Genomic DNA, 19008 nt, shown 5'->3' on the forward strand with positions numbered 1-19008 from the left:
ACTTCTATCCATTTCCCCTGACATTCCTACTCTGATGCTTGTTTACCATTGATTCTTTTCAAGGACATTATGATAATCTAAATATATTACATCTACTTCATTACCATTATCTAGCTAATGTAATACTTCAAAGCATTAACCATGACCATGAATTATTTTGGAATCCATGCTGAACATCCTTTGTTTTAAATTGCTATGTTCTCCATTACATATTTGCTTAATAACTCTTACCATCCTTCCTGTCAGTATTGCTAAGTATTGTTAAGTATTTCTGTTCTTTGACTCTGTTCCATCTCCCTTTTTATGTATAGGAATCACATTAGCTCTCTACCAGTCTTCTGACACAATTACCTTTCCAAATTGAAGTTTTAACATGTATGTAGTATTACCTTGGCTATTTCTTCTCTCCTTGTTAACGGGTGCAGAGGCAATTCATCTGCACATTGCTTTTTCTTCTCTTGGAGCATGATTAGCTTATGAATTAATTCTTCCTAGCTTCTGCATATTCTTCATCCAGTTTTTTTATATATCTTAAATATACTTTTCAATCTATTGTAACTGCTCTTTCACTGTCAGTATCTGTGAGCTTATCATTTGTATCCATTGGCAGCCTTTCCCTTGTTTTTTTTTGTTGTTGTTCTTTATGCCCATTTACTTTTTTTTATTCTTTATTAATTCAGTCATTTATGTTCTTTGTGCCTTCCTAATTGCTTCATTTGACTTTCTTCCAACTCTTTATCAATTTCCTTTTGTATTTTTCCCTCATTGTCTCTATATTTGGTACACATTCTTATCAATTTTACTATTACTTCTTTTGTACGTGGTAAGTCTTTACCAGCTAGCTTGTTCTTGTCTTTTAGTAGAATTCTGCTTAAGACTCGTTGGTCCACATACTAAATGTAGTGATTTTCAATATTTTAGTATGTTCTTTTTTTCCTAGTTTGATTCTCAGTTTTAACAGTTTATTACTGTGTTACACTAGAATGATGCAAGGATGAATAAGATTGTGCAAATAATTGGATCTACTCTGGAATTGATAATTGATGAAACACTTAATATGTTTCAGGTGTGTTGAACTGAATCGTTCAGCGTTATGTGATCCAGATTTTGTACTGTTGCCCAAGAAGTCCTTGTTTATTGATCGGAAACGCACCACTCTGATTGGTGAAGTAGTGAATGGCGGACCACTTCCACTGTTCATACCCCATGTCCCTGTTTTGAGCTTTGACAGTCAAGGGCGATACATTGGAGAGTGCTTTGAGCCAAGTAATGTGGGTCAGAAATTGAATCTACAAGGTGTGTACAAAATTGTCAGGAAGTCATTACTCAAGGTTGTTATGATCAAGTGATATTTTATGAATGAAACTGAAGTCTATCCTGACTAACCTTGAATATGTCTCTAAAGCACAAACACTATTGATCATAACAACAATCTGCTGGAGGAACCCCACTGGGTCAAACAGCATCTGTTTGGGGGGGTGCGGCGGCGAAGGAATTGTTGATGTTTTGGGTCAAAGCCTTGCAGAGACAGGATGACTAATATAAATAGGAGAAGGGGAGTGGTGAGAAAGGAGTCTGAGGTAATTGGTGGACTGAGAAGGGGTGTACACTGGCTATCTCGCCTCTCCACTATCAGTCCCGATGCAGGGTTTTGACCCAAAACGTTGATTCCTTTCCTCCCACAGATGCTGCTCGAACCGCTGAGTTTTTCCAGCAGATTGTTGCTTCAGGTTTCATCATCTACAGTCTCTTGTGTTGCCACAGTTTTATTTCTTCTTTTACATGTTACATTATAAATTTTCCAGCGTATCTGCTGAGTTGAAAGGAACTGGGAATATACAAGTACTCAGGACCATGGCTCCAGCCACAAACCTATCCACGTTCCTGAGCCTTGGTGTTCCAGACCCAGACCCCAACCCCAGCCATGACCACACACCTGCTCCATGGTCTGGATCCCAGCTCCAGCCACACTCCAGATCCCCTGCTCTGGCCATGCACCCACTTGCACTCTGGATTCCCAGCTCACATTCAGGACTAATGAATGAGCTAGAGGCTGGACCATCAGGATTTTGAAACAATCACTTGCCAAATTATTAGAATTTTACCGTATTTTAATTATGTACAGTAACAAAATATTTGGTATGAGACAGTGGAATCAAATATGAAGGTCAGACTGATGCAGACAGACATCTGATAGTAGAGAAATGGGCAGCAGTAGTATAAGTGTGGCAAGTGACATGCACTGAGGATCAGTTCTTGGTTCGCAATTATTTATCATTTATATTAATGACTCGGAGGAGTGAGCAGAGTGTAAGGTATCCAAGTTTGCTAGTGACACAAAGATAGGTGAAGGGCATGTTGTGGTGAAGATATTTGGACTCTGCAACAAAATATAGATTGTTTGAGTGAGTAGGCAAAAACTTGGCAACAGGAGTTTACTGCAGGAAAATGTGAGGTTATGCACTTCAGTGAGAGAAATCTAAAGGAAGATTATTATCTAAGTGAAGAAGAATTGCAGATGAGTGAAGTACAGAGGGATCTTGGTGTTCTTGTTCGTGAATTGCAAAACATTAGCAGACAGGTGCAGCAAATGGTTAGGAAGGTAAATGGCACATTGGCATTTAATACAAGACAGTTGAGGTTGAGAATTGGGTAAGTGCTGTTACGATTGTACAGGGTCCTGATGAGGCCACACCTGGAACACTGCACAATTTTAGTCCCCTTAATTAAGAAAGGATATACTGGTATTGGAGGTGGTCTAAAAGAGATTCACTAGGACAATTACTTATGAGCAGCTAAAGAAATTAAACCTTGGAGTTCAGAAGAATGAAATGTGATCTTTTTGAAGTGTGTAAAATCCTGAGGAGAGCATGACTGAGTAGATGTTGAGATGATTGCACTAGTGGGATAATCTCGAACAAGAGGACTTTGTTACAAGATTAGGTGATGGTCATTTAAAACTGAGGTGTGGAAGGTGGGGAATCTCTGGAATTTTCAACCCTGGAGGGTTGTGGATCACTGGGGGTAGTTAAAGAGGAAGTAGATAAATTTTTGGAAGATTTGGGAATTAAGAGCCATGGGGAACTGGCAAAGTAGAGAAGTTGAGTTGTGAGGCAGGTCAGCCAGGATATTGAATGGCAGGCCAGGCTTGAGAAGCAGTGTTATATAATTGGGAATTATCATGAGGCTGAAATATTCTAAAGAAGGTCAGCATTGTAGAATCCCAAACTTTGGTTAGATAGAGTTATAGATGCAGCATGGAAACACGCCCTGTGGCCCATCGAGTCCATGCCAACAATCAACCCATTTACTCTAATCCTACATTAATTTCATCAACTTCCCCCAGATTCTACCACTAGGGGAATTTTACTATGGCCGATTAACTTACCAACCCCCTTTTCTTTGGATGTGGGAGGAAATCAGAGTACCCAGAGGAAGCCCACACGGTCACTGGGAGAACGGGGACTTAACACGTGAACATGACCTTCCATACATTTCCTACAAGTCTCTATCTTTAAGTGAATGTTATGATCTGTAAAGCATATTGCAAGGTCATTTGGACATGGAAGGTGCTATACAGTGGCATGCAAAAGTTTGGGCACCCCTGGTCAAAATTTCTGTTACTGTGAATGGCTAAGTGAGTAAGAGATGACCTGATTTCCAAAAGGCATAAAGTTAAAGATGACACATTTCTTTAATATTTTAAGCAAGATTACTTTTTTATTTCCATCTTTTACAGTTTCAAAATAACAAAAAAGGAAAAGGGCCCAAAGCAAAAGTTTGGGCACCCTGCATGGTCAGTACTTAGTAACACCCCCTTTGGCAAGTATCACAGCTTGTAAATGATTTCTGTAGCCAGCTAAGAGTCTTTCAATCCTTGTTTGGGGGATTTTCACCCATTCTTCCTTGGAAAAGGCTTCTAGTTCTGTGAGATTCTTGGGCCGTCTTGCATGCACTGCTTTTTTGAGGTCTATCCACAGATTTTCGATGATGTTTAGGTCAGGGGACTGTGAGGGCCATGGCAAAACCTTCTTCAGCTTGTGCCTCTTGAGGTAGTCCATTGTGGATTTTGAGGTGTATTTAGGATCGTTATCCTGTTGTAGAAGCCATCCTCTTTTCACCTTCAGCTTTTTTTTTTACAGACTGTGTGATGTTTGCTTCCAGAATTTGCTGGTGTTTAATTGAATTCATTCTTCCCTCTACCAGTGAAATGTTCCCCGTGCCACTGGCTGCAACACAAGCCCAAAGCATGATCGAGCCACCCCTGTGCTTAACAGTTGGCGAGGTGTTCTTTTCATGAAATTCTGCACCCTTTTTTCTCCAAACATACCTTTGCTCATTGCAGCCAAAAAATTCTATTTTAACTTCATCAATCCACAGGACTTGTTTCCAAAATGCATCAGGCTTGTTTAGATGTTCCTTTGCAAACTTCTGATGCTGAATTTTGTGGTGAGGACGCAGGAAAGGTTTTCTTCTGATGACTCTTCCATGAAGGTCATATTTGTGTAAGTGTTGCTGCACAGTAGAACAGTGCACCACCACTCCAGAGTCTGCTAAATCTTCCTGAAGGTCTTTTGCAGTCAAACGGGGGTTTTGATTTGCCTTTCTAGCAATCCTACGAGCAGTTTCTTGGTCTTCCAGACCTCAACTTGACCTCTACCATTCCTGTTAATTGCCATTTCTTAATTACATTATGAACTGAGGAAACGGTTACCTGAAAACGCTTTGCTATCTTCTTAGAGCCTTCTCCTGCTTTGTGGGCATCATTTATTTTAATTTTCAGAGTGCTAGGCATAGAGGAGCCCATGGCTGCTGATTGTTGTGACAAGGTTTGAGGAGTCAGGGTATTTATAAAGTTTTGAAATTTGCATCACCTGGCCTTTCCTCACGGTGACTGTGAACAAGCCATAGCCCTAACAAGCTAATGAAGGTCTGAGACCTTGGTAAAAGTTATGAGAGCTCAAATCTCTTGGGGTGCCCAAACTTTTGCATGATGCTCCTTTTTTCACTCTAAAATTGTACAAAACAATAATACACTAATCTTGCTTAAAATGTTGACAAGAATGTTTCATCTTTAATTTTATGACTTCTGGAGATCAGTTCATCTTCTGCTCACTTAACTATTTACAGTAACAGAGACTTTGACCAGGGGTGCCCAAACTTTTGCATGCCACTGTATAATTAATATTTGAATTTACATTTAATGTTTGTTTCTTTCCTTTTCTCTTCCATTTCTTCTGATTTTTCTTCTTATTTCTACCCTCTTCACCCCCCCCCTTGCTTTTTTCTATCTTTTGTCTTTCTCTTTTATCAGGACATCTCATGTGCTGTAAGTCTGTTAGCTTAGACCTAAATGGAAATGGCTAAAATTACTTCGTACAATTGTTTGTGTCAAAATTCAGGAGATATTCATTTCCTGAATATGGTCCAAGCCCAGTGGCTTAGAGGTGAAAGAGCAATGGTTTAAACTCGTGCACTGCTTGCTGTATTGATAGTAATCGTGAGATGGACCGGCACTTAAGCAGCATTCAATAACATACATTTCTTCTGTTCTGACTTCAGATGATCATGAAGCAGAACCAAAAGTTCAACCTCAGCCTGAAACATCATCCATGAGTGAGTAAAGGGTTTCTCTGGATGAATATTTATGGCAATAAAATTAAGGGTTTGAGTAATATTTTGAAGTGAAATTTTTGTTGTCATCAAGCTGGTGAATTCAAAACTTTGTCGGTTTCCAGAGCAGCTATGATGTGATTAGATGTAAGAGTTAAATGTCACGTTGGCAATGTGGAGAATATCCATTGAAGGTCAGTACTTTTGCCCAAATAATATCCCCTTGGCTCCAATTGGTGATTGAAAGGCGTGGGGGCTATGTATTTCCTTTCCATATACCATGTGATGAAAGTTTATTCACTAAAATGTGGAATGTTCAACATTACAGCGGTAAGGTTCCAGTATGGCGCACGTTTTCTTATATTGTTCCCACAAGTGCCACCATCAATGTGATTGTGGCGTGAAATGCTTATTGTAGACATTGAACAGTACAGCACAGAAACAGGCCTTTTGGCCCACCTTGTCTTCGCTGACCATAATACCAATCTAACTAATCCCATCTGCTGTCAAGCTTTGAAAGGAACTAAAAACCTCACTCATGCAAAACACTCATAACTACAAAAGCAAACTAGTTTGAAGATTAAAAATCTGGCACAAAAGAGAATGGAAATATCAGCTCACAAAATGTCTCCGGAAAGAGATATTACTGTAGACTTCTGATGAAAGTCATCAACATAATACATTAACTATATTTTTATCTCCAAAGCATTTTCTGGTTTTATTACCAATTGGCGGTAAGATTGGAATTCAGAGTGTGAGGGTAGATTGTGCTGTCACTGGATAATGCAGTAGGAGTGCTGCAGTGAATTGCAATAGCATTTTCCCAGCTGATTCAAACTTTTCTAAATCAAAATGGATTTGCTTCAAAGTGGCTCATTAACTGTGCTGATGAAACTGAGCAACTTCAGTTTTTGTCACATCTTTGTTTACTGTTTTATCCTATTTGTTTGCAGCAGTATTACTCAAGGAGCAAACTCCAGCTCAAGAAATATTTCCTGTCGAACAGCCTTCTCAGCCATCAATACCCCCGCTACTTCAGATTCTCACTTCTCCTCCAGCAGCTTCACTCTCTGTTGCACCTCGGGCGCCCTCTGCACCTCCTCCAAAACCACAGCTAGCCTATCCTGAGAAGGTACAACAACCTGGACGTATCAGGATCATCATGTTAATATAGCTTTTCCCCAAGTTTATTTCGCCTTGTCTGCTCCTTATGTGACCTGCCTTATTTCTTACATTTAATTTCACTTTGGGGTTCAGTTAATGTCCAAAGTAGCAGAGTTTGACTTTTTTTTTCCATCATGTAAACCAGATGTCATTGTCCTGACTTAGACTGGTCAAAATTTTAATGACGAAGATGTGTGTTTGTATCTGGAACTTGTGTATGAATGCAAAATAGTGAATTCATTGTTCGCCATTTGTTTCTTACCTTTTGTTGAATGCCTCTCCTTTGCTGTTGGAATGTACAATAAAGTTCTCATATTTTTGGCAAACAGCAGGTTTCCAACAAAGTCAGATAACATCCTTGCGTTGCTGATGAGTTTGTATTTGCTATTGTTATGAAGACATGTCCACAGTTCATGTCTTCTGAATGTTTAGATCACTGTCAGCGTCCCTTGTTGCAATATTTTGTTTTTTTTTCCCATTGCTTTCAGATGATACTTGATGTGGTGAAAGACTTGGTCAAGGAAATGGTAAAGGATGTTCTTCATGCGGAGTGTAAAGAAGTGGCAAAAGCAGGAGCAACTTATGCTGCTGAAGCCATCAGGTATGTGGTTATTTCTGACTCTGGGTAGGGATATGAGGTCGTAAGCTACTTCAGTCCTGCAAATTGCCTGACGATTTCAACTTCTGCATAGATATTAAGATTGATGTAAAATGCCATGTTTCATTTATTGATTTATAGAATGTTGGATTCTGGTATAGCCTGTCCTAAAGTAGGTGATGGTGCCATGGCCCATTGCAATCATACTGGCTATTCTGGCACATAGTTAGCAGAAGAGTTCTGGTGACAAGAAAGATGCAACGAGTCAGGATGGTAACCTGCAGGTGGGGGTTTTACTATGTTTCTGCTGCCGTTGTCATCATTGGTAATAGAGGTTGCAGGTTTGGGATGTGTTGTCAGAGTAGTTGAGTTGATTAGTGTTTTCTTCAGATGGTATACGCTGCAGCCACGGTATGACTGGTGGAGAGAATGAATGTCTAGGGTAGTATTGGGGTCCCTGTCATGTGGGCTGGTTTCTCCTGCAGGTTGTTGAGCTTCGGGAGTTATTGGAGCTGGCAATTGGACAGTATTCCATTTGATGTGCTGTTTGGATGGTGGAAGGGTCTTGAGATTTTGGCGTGTTAGTTACTTGCCACAGGATAACCAACCTATGAGCTGCTCTACATAACATGTATGTGGATCCTATGAAGTTTTAAGTCAGTGTTGGCTCTTGGTATCGATGACGGGAGACATGGTCACAAATCAGCACATGCCTGAAATGTTCTCCTCATGTAGACAAGCAATACCTAATTTATGCAAATGGAATTAAGTGAAAATTCCATATTTGATGAGCTTTGTGATATAAAACATTTGGCGAGCAGTGTTATAGTACTTTAAAGTAAAATGTGTAAGAAAAAAAATCTTTTGTAGCTAGATAGCAATCTGTGGGGAGAAGATCAGTTTGGAGAGGGCCAACTGGTGTGGGAGAAATGAAGAATTGTTGAGGTTCTGGGATCTTCCCTTCCAAGGTTAGTGTTTGTTCAGATTAGCTTTAATCTAAATCATACTGTATCTGATGACCACCTGAAGGTTTAGTTCTGCCACAGGTGGGGAGGCAGAAAGTGTTCTCTTCTCCAGCATTAATTCCCTTTGAGAAGGAGAAGAAACAATTATTGTGACAAGATCCGCTTTTAAAGTATTGCTCAGCTTACTGAAGGTGAAGTCATTTTTATCTTGCTAGCATGTCAGACGTGTCCACTGAGGAATTAATTGCAGAAGTTACCACAGAGATGCTGAAGGAAACATCATCTGAGGAAATTCAGGCTGAGAGACAGAGGATTGAAGATGAAAAGCATAGGATTGAACAGGCCAGGTGGGTAGTGACAACTTCACGACCAGTTTTGCATTAAATCTTGCTTCACGAACATTCCACCCGTTCTTCATTCCACTCTAGTCTTTGTCTGCCCAGCTCATGAATTCCTTCCTTAAATCCTGTTGCCTCTACTTAAAGGTACTTTATAAAATGTAGCATTATAACCAAATTTCTGGAAACTTCCTTAATATCTCCTTGTGTTATTTGTGTCAAATTTTGTTTCATGAAGTTCAAGTGACATTGGGGCATTTTATCACTGGGAAGGTGCTATATAAATGTACCACTGTCAGCAGGTATGAGAGTGGCAGCCATCTGTTGTCATTTGTATCTGTGGCTTGAATTTTCAGATGTTCTAATGCATTCTGGATGGAAAAATCCAGATGCCTGTGAAGTGTTTAAATGTGATCTCTGTTGGATGTTTTCTGTGTGTTGCAGACTGAAGCAGGAATGGGAATTGTGGAAGAGCCGCTACAGTCGAGCACTCTGTGATGAGCTTACGGATCAAGTTGTGGAATATGCTGTAAGAAAATGTGCCACTCAGGAGCTAAGGTGATCATTAACATAGTAGGCTTTTGGAGACCAGAGAAGTGTGGAATGGTGCCATGACTGTGATCACTGGACCCCTGTAGGTGGCTGGGTGGAAAGTGGGGATCATAGAGTTAGTAAACTTGCAGAACCACATTGTCTTGTAGTTGTAGGTGGAATGAAGAATTGGGAAATAGAGATTCCTGATGATCTAAATTGCATTGTACATTGGAACAGTGTCCTTTTCCTTACCAAGGAATTTCAAATTGTGCTGAGCCTCTCACTTTAACTTTTGTAGCTTTGCAGTGGAAGAAGACAGGAGGGCACGTATCGACCGCTGTTCCACAGAGCTCTGTAACTACCTCATCAAAGAAACATTGGAGAGTGAGATCTTCCAGGCTGTGAAGGAGACACTGCAGGAAGTTCATTGTTTCTGCAAATACTTAAAGAAGTAAGTGTAAGAGAAATATCATGCCTAGCGTTCTGACTTCCAGGACGATGAAATGAAACTTTCAGATGCCAATAAATGTGCTCATGTTTCAAATCTTACAATGACACAACAACAGGCTGCAGGCGTGTCCACGTGTCTGTGAATGGCACTCCATTCCAGTGGTGAGATACAGAGTTAGAGTGTTGTGTGGAGTTTTGATTTGCATTCACACTCCATCTTTTCTGATCTCTAATGGTAGTGTAACCAAAAGGCAAGAGAGTGAATGAGGCTTTCAGGAACACAAGAGCTGAGGTAAGGGCAAAAAGGGCTATGTTATGGTTGGATGGTGATGAAGGGCAAACTCAGCCTGGGATCAAATAGGAAGCAGTGAGTAAGGAGAGTTTGGGTCTGCCTCAGATATTTGCCAAGGAGAGGAACTAGAGAATAGTGTCTGTTTCCAGGGCTGAAGAAAGCCTTGCTCTTGTATTTGGAGGCTATTTCTGGCACTTGCTCAAGTACTGGGACGAGTAGATGAAGAGGCAATGGAAACATAGAATTGGATGTTGTCAGCATTCATTGCAGAACTTGACATGTTTGGATGATGTTGCATGGAGGCATTGCACAGATGAAAAAGAATCGGACCAGGGTGTACATTTGGGGCACTCCATGGTAATGGTTTGGGAACAAAGAAGGAAGGCATTGTAGGAAATCCTTTGGCTGCAATGGGATCAAAGCGATTAGAACCAAGTGAAGCAGCACACTGGAGGATTTTGTTTGATTGTGCAGAGAGAACAAGGGCAGAGTGCCATGATCAGAGTCACAGAGGATGTGCCAGGTTCAAGTTTAGTCAGTGACATGGGAATGGAAAGATTCATTTTGGAGTTCTGTGCAAGAAGGGCACAGATTTTGGAGGTGACAGCATGTTCAAGGACTTAGCAGGGATTACAGAGCATGGAAAAAGTTTTCAAAAATGGGTCCAGTTTGAGGATGCAGTGAGCCGTTGGCTCTTATTTGGGCAATACCATGGGATCTTTGAACTGAATTGCTACTGCTGCAACAGCCAGTAAATTGGAGGTGGAACTAACTCCATCTGATTAAACTGTGCTCAAGCCAGCAATCAGTCTATTTAGAATTTCTATGAAGTACAACAGACAGGCCTCTTGGCCAAACCTACCATAACTTTTGATAAAAATCCAACTGCCAATGATGTGTGTGCAAGCTAATTGAGTGAGGAAGTTTTGAGAGCAGAAATCTTGCAGCTACCGTAACGGAGGAAAGGAAGACATGATGTTGATGGGCAAGGGATTAAAGAGTACAACTTGACAATTGTGTATCTTTAAATTACTGCTTCATTTCCAAATGTCCTGCTAGATGGAGAGCAACAGCAGAGGCTCGGAAACGCCTGAGGAAACAAATGTGGATGTTCCCAGCAGCTCCGGGAAGTGTGGGTCTTGGCTGCAAACTCAGTCCCCAAAAGAGGAGCCCAGAGATACCCCCAGAAGACAACCTCAGCATTTCTTGTACACGGTAATGATATGATATAATAATATAGAATCATGGAATTGTTAAAGCATAGAAGCAGGCCATTAGCCCATGTGAGTCTATATTGGCTCTTGTTAGAGTAGTCCTGTTATTCATGTTACCCCACCCTGTTCCTGTAGCCTTCATTTTTTTGTTCATAGTTGAAACTGTGAAGACGTGCAGGTTGGTAGGTTGGAGACGTGAGACTGCAGATGCTGGAATCTGGAGCAAAAAGCAAACTGCTGGAGGAACTCAGTGGGTTGAGCAGCATCTGTGGAGGCAAAGGGATAGTTGACGTTTTAGGTCGAGACCCTGCATCAACACTCATGGTGCAGGTTGGTAGGTTAATTGGCCACTGTAATTTGCCCTCCATTGTGTACATGAGTAGCAGAATCTGGGGGGAGTTGATGAGAAAGTAGTGAGTGTAAAATGGGATTGATGTAGGTTAGTGTAAATGGGTGGTTGATGGATGGTGTGGACTCATAGAACATAGAACAATACAGCAGAGGAACAGGTCCTTTGGCCCACAATGTTGTGCCAACCTAACTAAGCTAATGATACCTAATCCCATCTGCCTGCACAAAGTCCATATTTCTCCATTCTCTGGAATGTGTCAATCTGAGAGCCTCTTAAATGCTTCTATCATAGCTGCCTCCGCCATCACCCCTGGCTTTCCAAGTACCCACCAGTCTCTGTGGGGGAGAAAAAAATTTGCCCTGCGCATCCTTTGAACTTTCCACCTCTCACCTTAAATGCGTGCTCTCTAGTATTAGACATTTCAACCCTGGGGAAAAGATACCGGCTGTCTGTGCCTCTCATAATCTTATAAACTTCTATTCAGGTCTCCCCTCAGCCTCCACCACTCCAGAGAAGAAAACCCCATTTTGTCCATCCTCTCCTTATAGCTCATACTCTCTGATCCAGGCAGCGTTCTTGTAAACCTCTTCTGCACCCTTTCCAAAGCCTCCACATCCTGTGTATAATGGGGTGACCAGAATTGAATGCAATATTCCAAATGTGGTCTAACTAGAGCTAGAGCTGCAACATCACTTCCTGACACTTGAATTCAATGCCTTGACTAATGAAGGCAAGCATATCTTCTTTACCACCCTCTAGACTTGAGTGGCCACTTTCAGGGAGCTATGGATTTGGACTCTAAGATCCCTCTGTACATCACCGTCATTAAGGGTCCTGCCATTAACTGTGTACTTTCCCTTTACATTTGACTTCTCAAAGTGCAACACTCACATTTGCTTGGATTAAACTCCATCTGCTATTTCTCTGCCCATATCTGCAAATGATCTAGATCCTGCTGTGTCCTTTGGCAACCTTCTACACTGTCCACAATGCCACCAATCATTGTGTCGTCTGCAAATTTACTAACCCACCCATCCACATTTTCATCCAAGTCAGTTATATATATCACAAACAGCAGGGGTCCCAGTACAGATACCTGTAGAACACCACTGGTCATAAACCTCCAGCCAGAATAAGACCCATCGAGCACTACCCTCTGTCTTCTATGGGCAAGTCAAATGGCTAAGTCACCGTGGATCCCATGCATCTTAAACTTCTGGATAAGCTGGCAATGCGGGACCTTATTGAAGACTCTCTGGGTCAAGGGGCTATTTCCATGCTGTATGATTCTATGACTGTTGAAAGCAATAATTGAATTTGCATTCACCTTGTTTCTCTTCTCATCTCAGTCCTGAATAGCGGAACTTTATTTTGACTCTTAATCTGAGACTCTGTTCTAGACACCCTTCCAGGGCAATCATCGTCTCTACTTTTACTCTGCCATGTAATAATTTTGCAAATTTCATTGAGATCACCTCATTATTCAAAATTCCGTAGAGTCTACTTAACCTCCCCTCATGACAAACATGCCATCCGAAGAGTTAATCTGATGAGCCTTCACTGCACCCATTTTATCAAACTGTATCCTTTCTCTTGTAGAGAGACCAGACCTGTACACAATATTTCAGAATCAAATTTATTATCACTGACTTGTGTGACATGAAATTTGTTGTTTTGCGGAGGCAGTACAGTGCAAAAACATGAAATGACTATAAATTACATACATTTCCAGAAGCGGTCTTAATAGGCCTCAATATAATTGGAGAAAAGCAAGTTTCTACCCTTGTGCTAGAATCTTATGTGTATCCCTGAAAGTGGCTGCACAGGTTGATCGGGTGGTAAAGAAGCTGTATGGCACGTTTGCCTTTATTTGTTGAGGCACTGAGTTCAAGAATCAGGAAGTTATGTTGCAGCTTTATAAAACTCAGGTTAGGCCGCATCTGGAGTATTGCATTCAGTTCTGGTCGTGCCTTCATAGGAGAGATGTGGAGGCTTTGGAGATAGTGCAGAAGAGGTTTACCAAGATGCTGCCTGGATTAGGGGGCAAGTGCTATAAGGCGAGGTTGGACAAACTGGGGTTGTTTTGTCTGGAACAGTGGAGGCTGAGGGAAGACCTGATAGAAATATATAAAATTATGAGGCATAGATGGAGCAGACAGCTGGTATCTTTTTCCCATGGTTGAAATGTCTAATATTAATCTCCTTATATGATGAGATGGACTCTGATCTCACGATCTACTTTGTTGTGACCTTGCACCTTATTGCACTGCACTTTCTCTGTAGCTGTGACACTTTACTCTGTGCTGTTATTGTTTTCACCTGTACTACATCAATGCACTCTGTACTAACTCAATGTAACTGCACTGTGTAATGAATTGACCTGTACGAGTGGTATGCGACAAGTTTTTCACTGTACCTTGGTACAAGTGACAATAATAAACCAATATCAATAAATACTAGAGGACATGCACTTAAGGTGAGAGGGTGTAAATTCAAAGGAGATTTGCAGGGCAGGTTTTTTTTTACACAGTGGTGGGTGCTTGGAATGCACTGCCAGGGGTGGTGGTGGAGGCAAATATGAAAGAGGTATTTAAGAGGCTGTTAGGTAGGCACGAGAATGTGCTTTACTGTTCTATGTTCTATCTGTGGGGGGTCATGCTGCTCAACCTGCTGAGTTCCTCCAGCAGATTGTTTGTTGTTCCAGATTTGAGCATCTGCAATCTCTTGTATCTCTCTGAATACCAAGATCTTAGAACCTCCTATCATTTAAAATAATCTTTACTTCATTTTTTTTCCATCAAAGTAAATGACTTCATATTTTTCTACATTATATTCTATCTGCTATGTCCTTGCCCATTGACAACCTGTGTATATACCCCTGAAGCCTCACTTTATGCCCCTCACAATCCACACTGTATGTTCAGCAAACTTGGTACTCTTCTCCAAATCGTGGATTTAGATTATAAACTGCACCAATCCTTTAAACACCTGACTGGTCACAGCCTCCCAACCCAAAAAGGACCAATTTCTGTTTTCTGTCCATTGATTATTTCTTAATTTTCAGCAATTCTCCCCTTTGGCATGTGCCCTAATTTTGTTTAATAACTTCCTATCTTGCACATTATTGAAGGCCTTCAATATCAGCTGTGGATCTTCTGCCAATGCCTTTAAATCTGTGTTCTCTGCTCCTTGACCCTGGTAGTTTTTAGAATGTCTCTTTACTTGCCATCTAAGCCAAGCTTTTGTGCACCTCTATTAAAGTTCCTCTCAAAATTCTTTGCTGCAATGAGAACAATCCCAAATTCTCTTATAATTAAAATCCCTCATCCCTGGAACCACATTGTAAATCTTTACCCCCTCTAGGGCATCATGTCCTTCCTAAAGTTAGGTGACCAGAATTGGAAAGACAATGTAATGGTCTAACTAATACTCTATAATGTTTCAACATAATCTCCTTGTCTCCTTCATTTATTGAATCCTGGATGCCATTTGTATTATTAACTTCTGTCTCAATTTGCCCTGCAAAGAATTGTATGCAAACTCGCCCAGGTCTCTCTTGCAGCACTTTTAGAATTATATTATTTAGTCTGTATTGTTTCCTCTCACTTCCTGGTGAAATGAAAAACTCTGCATTGTTTCATCTGTCATGTGTCTGCCCTTTCAAACAGCTTTTCTTTATGCTCTTTTAGTCAATTTCACCACACTTGCAAACCTTTTGCCAACTGTAACTTTTGAAACTGTATTCTGCACACACATCAAAGTCCATAAATTCTAATAATAACAGTGGTCCTCGCCACAAACCCTTTGGAACACAAGCATTTACTTGAAAGCAGATCTGAAAAATGGGAAGGACTTCTGCCTCCACCACCCATGCAGTCAGTGATACCCAGAATACCACAACCCACTGGGTGAAAATGATTCCCTCGTTTCCACTCTAATCCTTCCACCTCTGTTTTATGGAATAAACTTCCATTGTACAAGCCTTCTGCAGATAGTCCATCTACTGATTTTCCCCACTCTATAAAACATACTGACATTTGACTTGCCAGTGATGTTGTGAACTGTAATGTATCGGAAGAAACCATTCTTGACATTCAATCATTTCATTTGTTTTTCTGCAAAACCTTTTTTTTGCACTTAACACTAGTAGGACATTTTTTTAAGATTAAGGAATGGATTTTACACTGAAAAGCACTGGAGGTGTGTGATCAGAGAGCTTCAGTTGGAATCTTATCTTTGATACAAACTTGCACCCTGCTTCTTTGTAGATTGGTGAAGTAATTTTCAGAGCAAAGAGGTACAAATGTTGGAGACAAATATTAACAAATGTCTCTTTGATCACCTGACTCTTCTATTGACGTCTGCAGTTGTGTGGTGTTCACGACTGCCAATGACCAGACTATAATATTAGTCCTGATGTAGAATGAAACTTGGTATGATGTGATAAGAAGAAACAAGCATGACCCATGAAAGATGTTTTCTTTCTCATGTGTTGCAGGTTGCTGCAGAGGAGAAAGGAGATAGCTCATCAAATTAGGGTTCAGAATTTCTATCAACAGCTTCTCTGGTAAAGGAATTCATTAAAAAAAATAATGGCTTTCCATTATATATTTCTTTCATGACCTGAAGATGTCCCAAAATGCTTTGTCAGTGAAGTACATGTATTGTAGTTATTGTCATTGTTTCAGAATAGAAAACTGAGCAGCCAATTTGGGCCCAAGCTGTCAGAAACATTATGATAACTTAGCAATAAAACAAATTGCTGGAAATAGTTAGCAGGTCAGGCAGCATCTGCAGAGAGAAGAAAATGGTTAGGTTGATGACCTTTCATCAGAAATGGGACAAGTTAGAAATCAAGTATGTTTTATGTTGCAGTGAAGGGGGTGGGGTGGATAAACAGAAGGGAGTGGCTGTGACAGGGCAGATACCTGCAGAGGTTGAATGACGTGTTAGTGGCACCAGCTGAGAGAGAATAATAAAGATGTGCGCATGAGATGAAATAAATCAGAAATAGTGGAAATGTAGAGAATAAGAAGGTTAAATGCTAGAATTATGAGAATCAAGACCAGAAAGATTGTTTACCTGAAATTGTTGAACTGGGCAATGAATCCTAAAGGCTATAATGTGCCATTCAGAAGAATGGTAGCCTGGTCCGGAATGTTAGATCACATAGGATCTCAGGTGAACTAGCCAAATGGATACGAAACTGGCTTGGTGGAAGGAGTCAGAGAGTGGTGGTGGAGGGTTGTTTATCAGATTGAGGCCTGTGACCTGTGGTGCTGGGTCCACTGTTGTTTGTCATCTATATTAACGATTTGGATGAGAATGTTGTTGACATGGTTGGTATGTTTGCAGATGAAACCAAAGATGGAGGTATAGTATACAGTGAAGAAGTTTATCTAAGATGACAACAACTGCGAAAGTGGGCCAAGGAATGGCAGATGGAATTTAACTCTGACGACCATAAAATGTTGCATTTTGGGAAGCTAAACCAAGGCAGGATTGGCACAGTAAATGGCAGGGCCCTGGAGAGTGTTATAAAATAGAGAATCCTTAAGGGTGCAAGAACATAGTTCCCTGAAAGCAGTGACACAGGTAGACAGGGTGAGGAAAACAAAGTTTGGCATGCTTGCCTTCGTCAGTCAAGGCACTGAGTACAAGAGCTGGGACATCATCTTACACTTGTATAAGATGTTGGTGAGACTGCACTTGGAGAATTGTGTGCAGTTTTGGTTGCCATACTATAGGAAGGATGTCCTTAGGCTGGAAAGGGTGCAGAAAAGATTCATGAGGATGTTACTGGGTCTGGAAGGTTTGTATTGCAAGGATCGATTGGATAGGCTGGGGCTGAATTGCAGGAGACTGAGAGGTGATCTTACAGAGGTATATAAAATCATGAGGGGCATAGATAAGGTGAATGGTCACAGTCTTTTTTCCAGGGTAGGGGAGTCTAACATTAGAAGGCATAGTTTAAGTTGAGAGGCAACATATTCACACAAAGGGTAGTGGATGTGTCAAACGAGCTGCCAGAAGGAGTGATTAGAGGAAGGTACAATTACAATTTGGACAGATACATGGATTGGAAAGGTTTAGAGGGATATGGGCCAAATACAGGCAATTGGGCCTAGCTCTGGTAGACAGCTTGGTTGGTATGGGCGAGTTGGGTCAAAGGGCCCGTTTGATATGCTGCATAACTCTGACTGAGGTGTTACTCCTTGACCTTGCTTTTGGAACATTGTAAGAGGTAAGTGAGATGGAGAATTTAAGCAATAGGTAATTGGAACCTCAGGACTGTTCGTGGACTGAATCTTCTTGCAAAGCAGACAGCCAATCTGCATTTGGTTTCTCTAGTGTAGAGGAGACCATGATGAGAACACGGAATACAGTAACTAGATTGGAATAGAAGTGAATCACTGCTCCACTGGGTTGTGTCCCCGAATGGTGGGAAGGGAAGAGGTGAAAGGGCAGGTGTTACATGGGAATTCGGTGGAAGTGGAAGAGTGAACAAGGGTGTCCTGGAAGGAACTGTTCCTCATAGTGAAGGAGGGGGAGAGCATTACATTGAAATTATGGATCTGTTTAATGGGGATGTTGGCAGGGTGGAAGGTGAGGACTCGGGGATGCCATCCTTGTCCTGGATACTAGGAAAAGATGTGACAGCAGAAGTGCAGACAATGGAGCTAATGTCTTTGATGATCCTGTCAACATTGTTAGAACCATAGAACACTACAGCACAGAAAACAGGCCATTTGGCCCTTCTAATCTGTGCCGAAACTTTATTCTGCTAGTTCCATTGATCTGCACCAAGTCCATAACCCTCCAGACCTCTCCCATCCATGTATATCCAATTTATTCTTAAAACTTAAGAGTGAGCCCGCATTTACCACGTTGGAGGGGAAAATATGGTTGAGGAAGATATGTTGGAAGCACTGATGTGGAAGGTAGTGTCATCAGGACAGATATGTCAGAGACTGAGAAAATGGGAGAATGGAGTCGAGTCCTTGCAGGAAGCAGGGTGAGAGGAAGAGCAATGGGAATCCGTATGTTTGTGTATTAGTTGTGAGGGTTATATATTGGACAGGATTCTGGGGATAACCCTCCTGCTCCTCATGATATTGTGCCATGCCTGCACTGAGATGTCAAGTAGGGACAACTTCTCCTCTTAGACATCACCTCTGGTGCTGACAAGGTGTTGACTCTTTTCCATTAACATTAGCTACCATGAAAAGGGTGTTTTGGGTCACCTTGCATTCTCTGCTCCCCCTCCCCCCACCTTCCCAAGTTGTTCATTACATTGCATGAGGCTGGTTCTAATGTATTTGTTTTAACCTCTTCTTGAGTGAAGTATGCTAGTAAAGCTGGCAGATACAGTAGGGGAGCTTTAAGTTGATTGGGTGAGGGAAGTTTAAAGCTCACAGCTTTGGAAAACTACTTTTGAGCAGCTTATTAATTTTATTAATGTTGCTGCATTCTGCTTTGCATTGCACG

At 41.2% G+C, this 19008-nt stretch overlaps 1 protein-coding gene across 3 annotated transcripts in view; it reads left to right on the plus strand.

Moving 5' to 3' along the window:
* The window catches only part of mcm3ap (minichromosome maintenance complex component 3 associated protein), a 78490-nt gene that overhangs the window by 35385 nt on the left and 24097 nt on the right, over nt 1–19008 (plus strand). For 2 of the 3 annotated variants that reach the window (XM_052018624.1, XM_052018639.1), the window contains exons 11-19: nt 1067–1296; nt 5563–5616; nt 6567–6745; nt 7266–7378; nt 8556–8687; nt 9123–9236; nt 9511–9663; nt 11014–11169; nt 16019–16087. In XM_052018624.1, coding sequence (XP_051874584.1) covers nt 1067–1296; nt 5563–5616; nt 6567–6745; nt 7266–7378; nt 8556–8687; nt 9123–9236; nt 9511–9663; nt 11014–11169; nt 16019–16087 — 1200 coding nt within the window. The remainder of the gene's footprint in view (nt 1–1066; nt 1297–5562; nt 5617–6566; nt 6746–7265; nt 7379–8555; nt 8688–9122; nt 9237–9510; nt 9664–11013; nt 11170–16018; nt 16088–19008) is intronic. The other variant, XM_052018631.1, reaches the window with a different exon arrangement.

The sequence above is a fragment of the Pristis pectinata genome, chromosome 1 (genome assembly GCF_009764475.1).
Source record: "Pristis pectinata isolate sPriPec2 chromosome 1, sPriPec2.1.pri, whole genome shotgun sequence".
NCBI classification, from domain to species: domain Eukaryota; kingdom Metazoa; phylum Chordata; class Chondrichthyes; order Rhinopristiformes; family Pristidae; genus Pristis; species Pristis pectinata.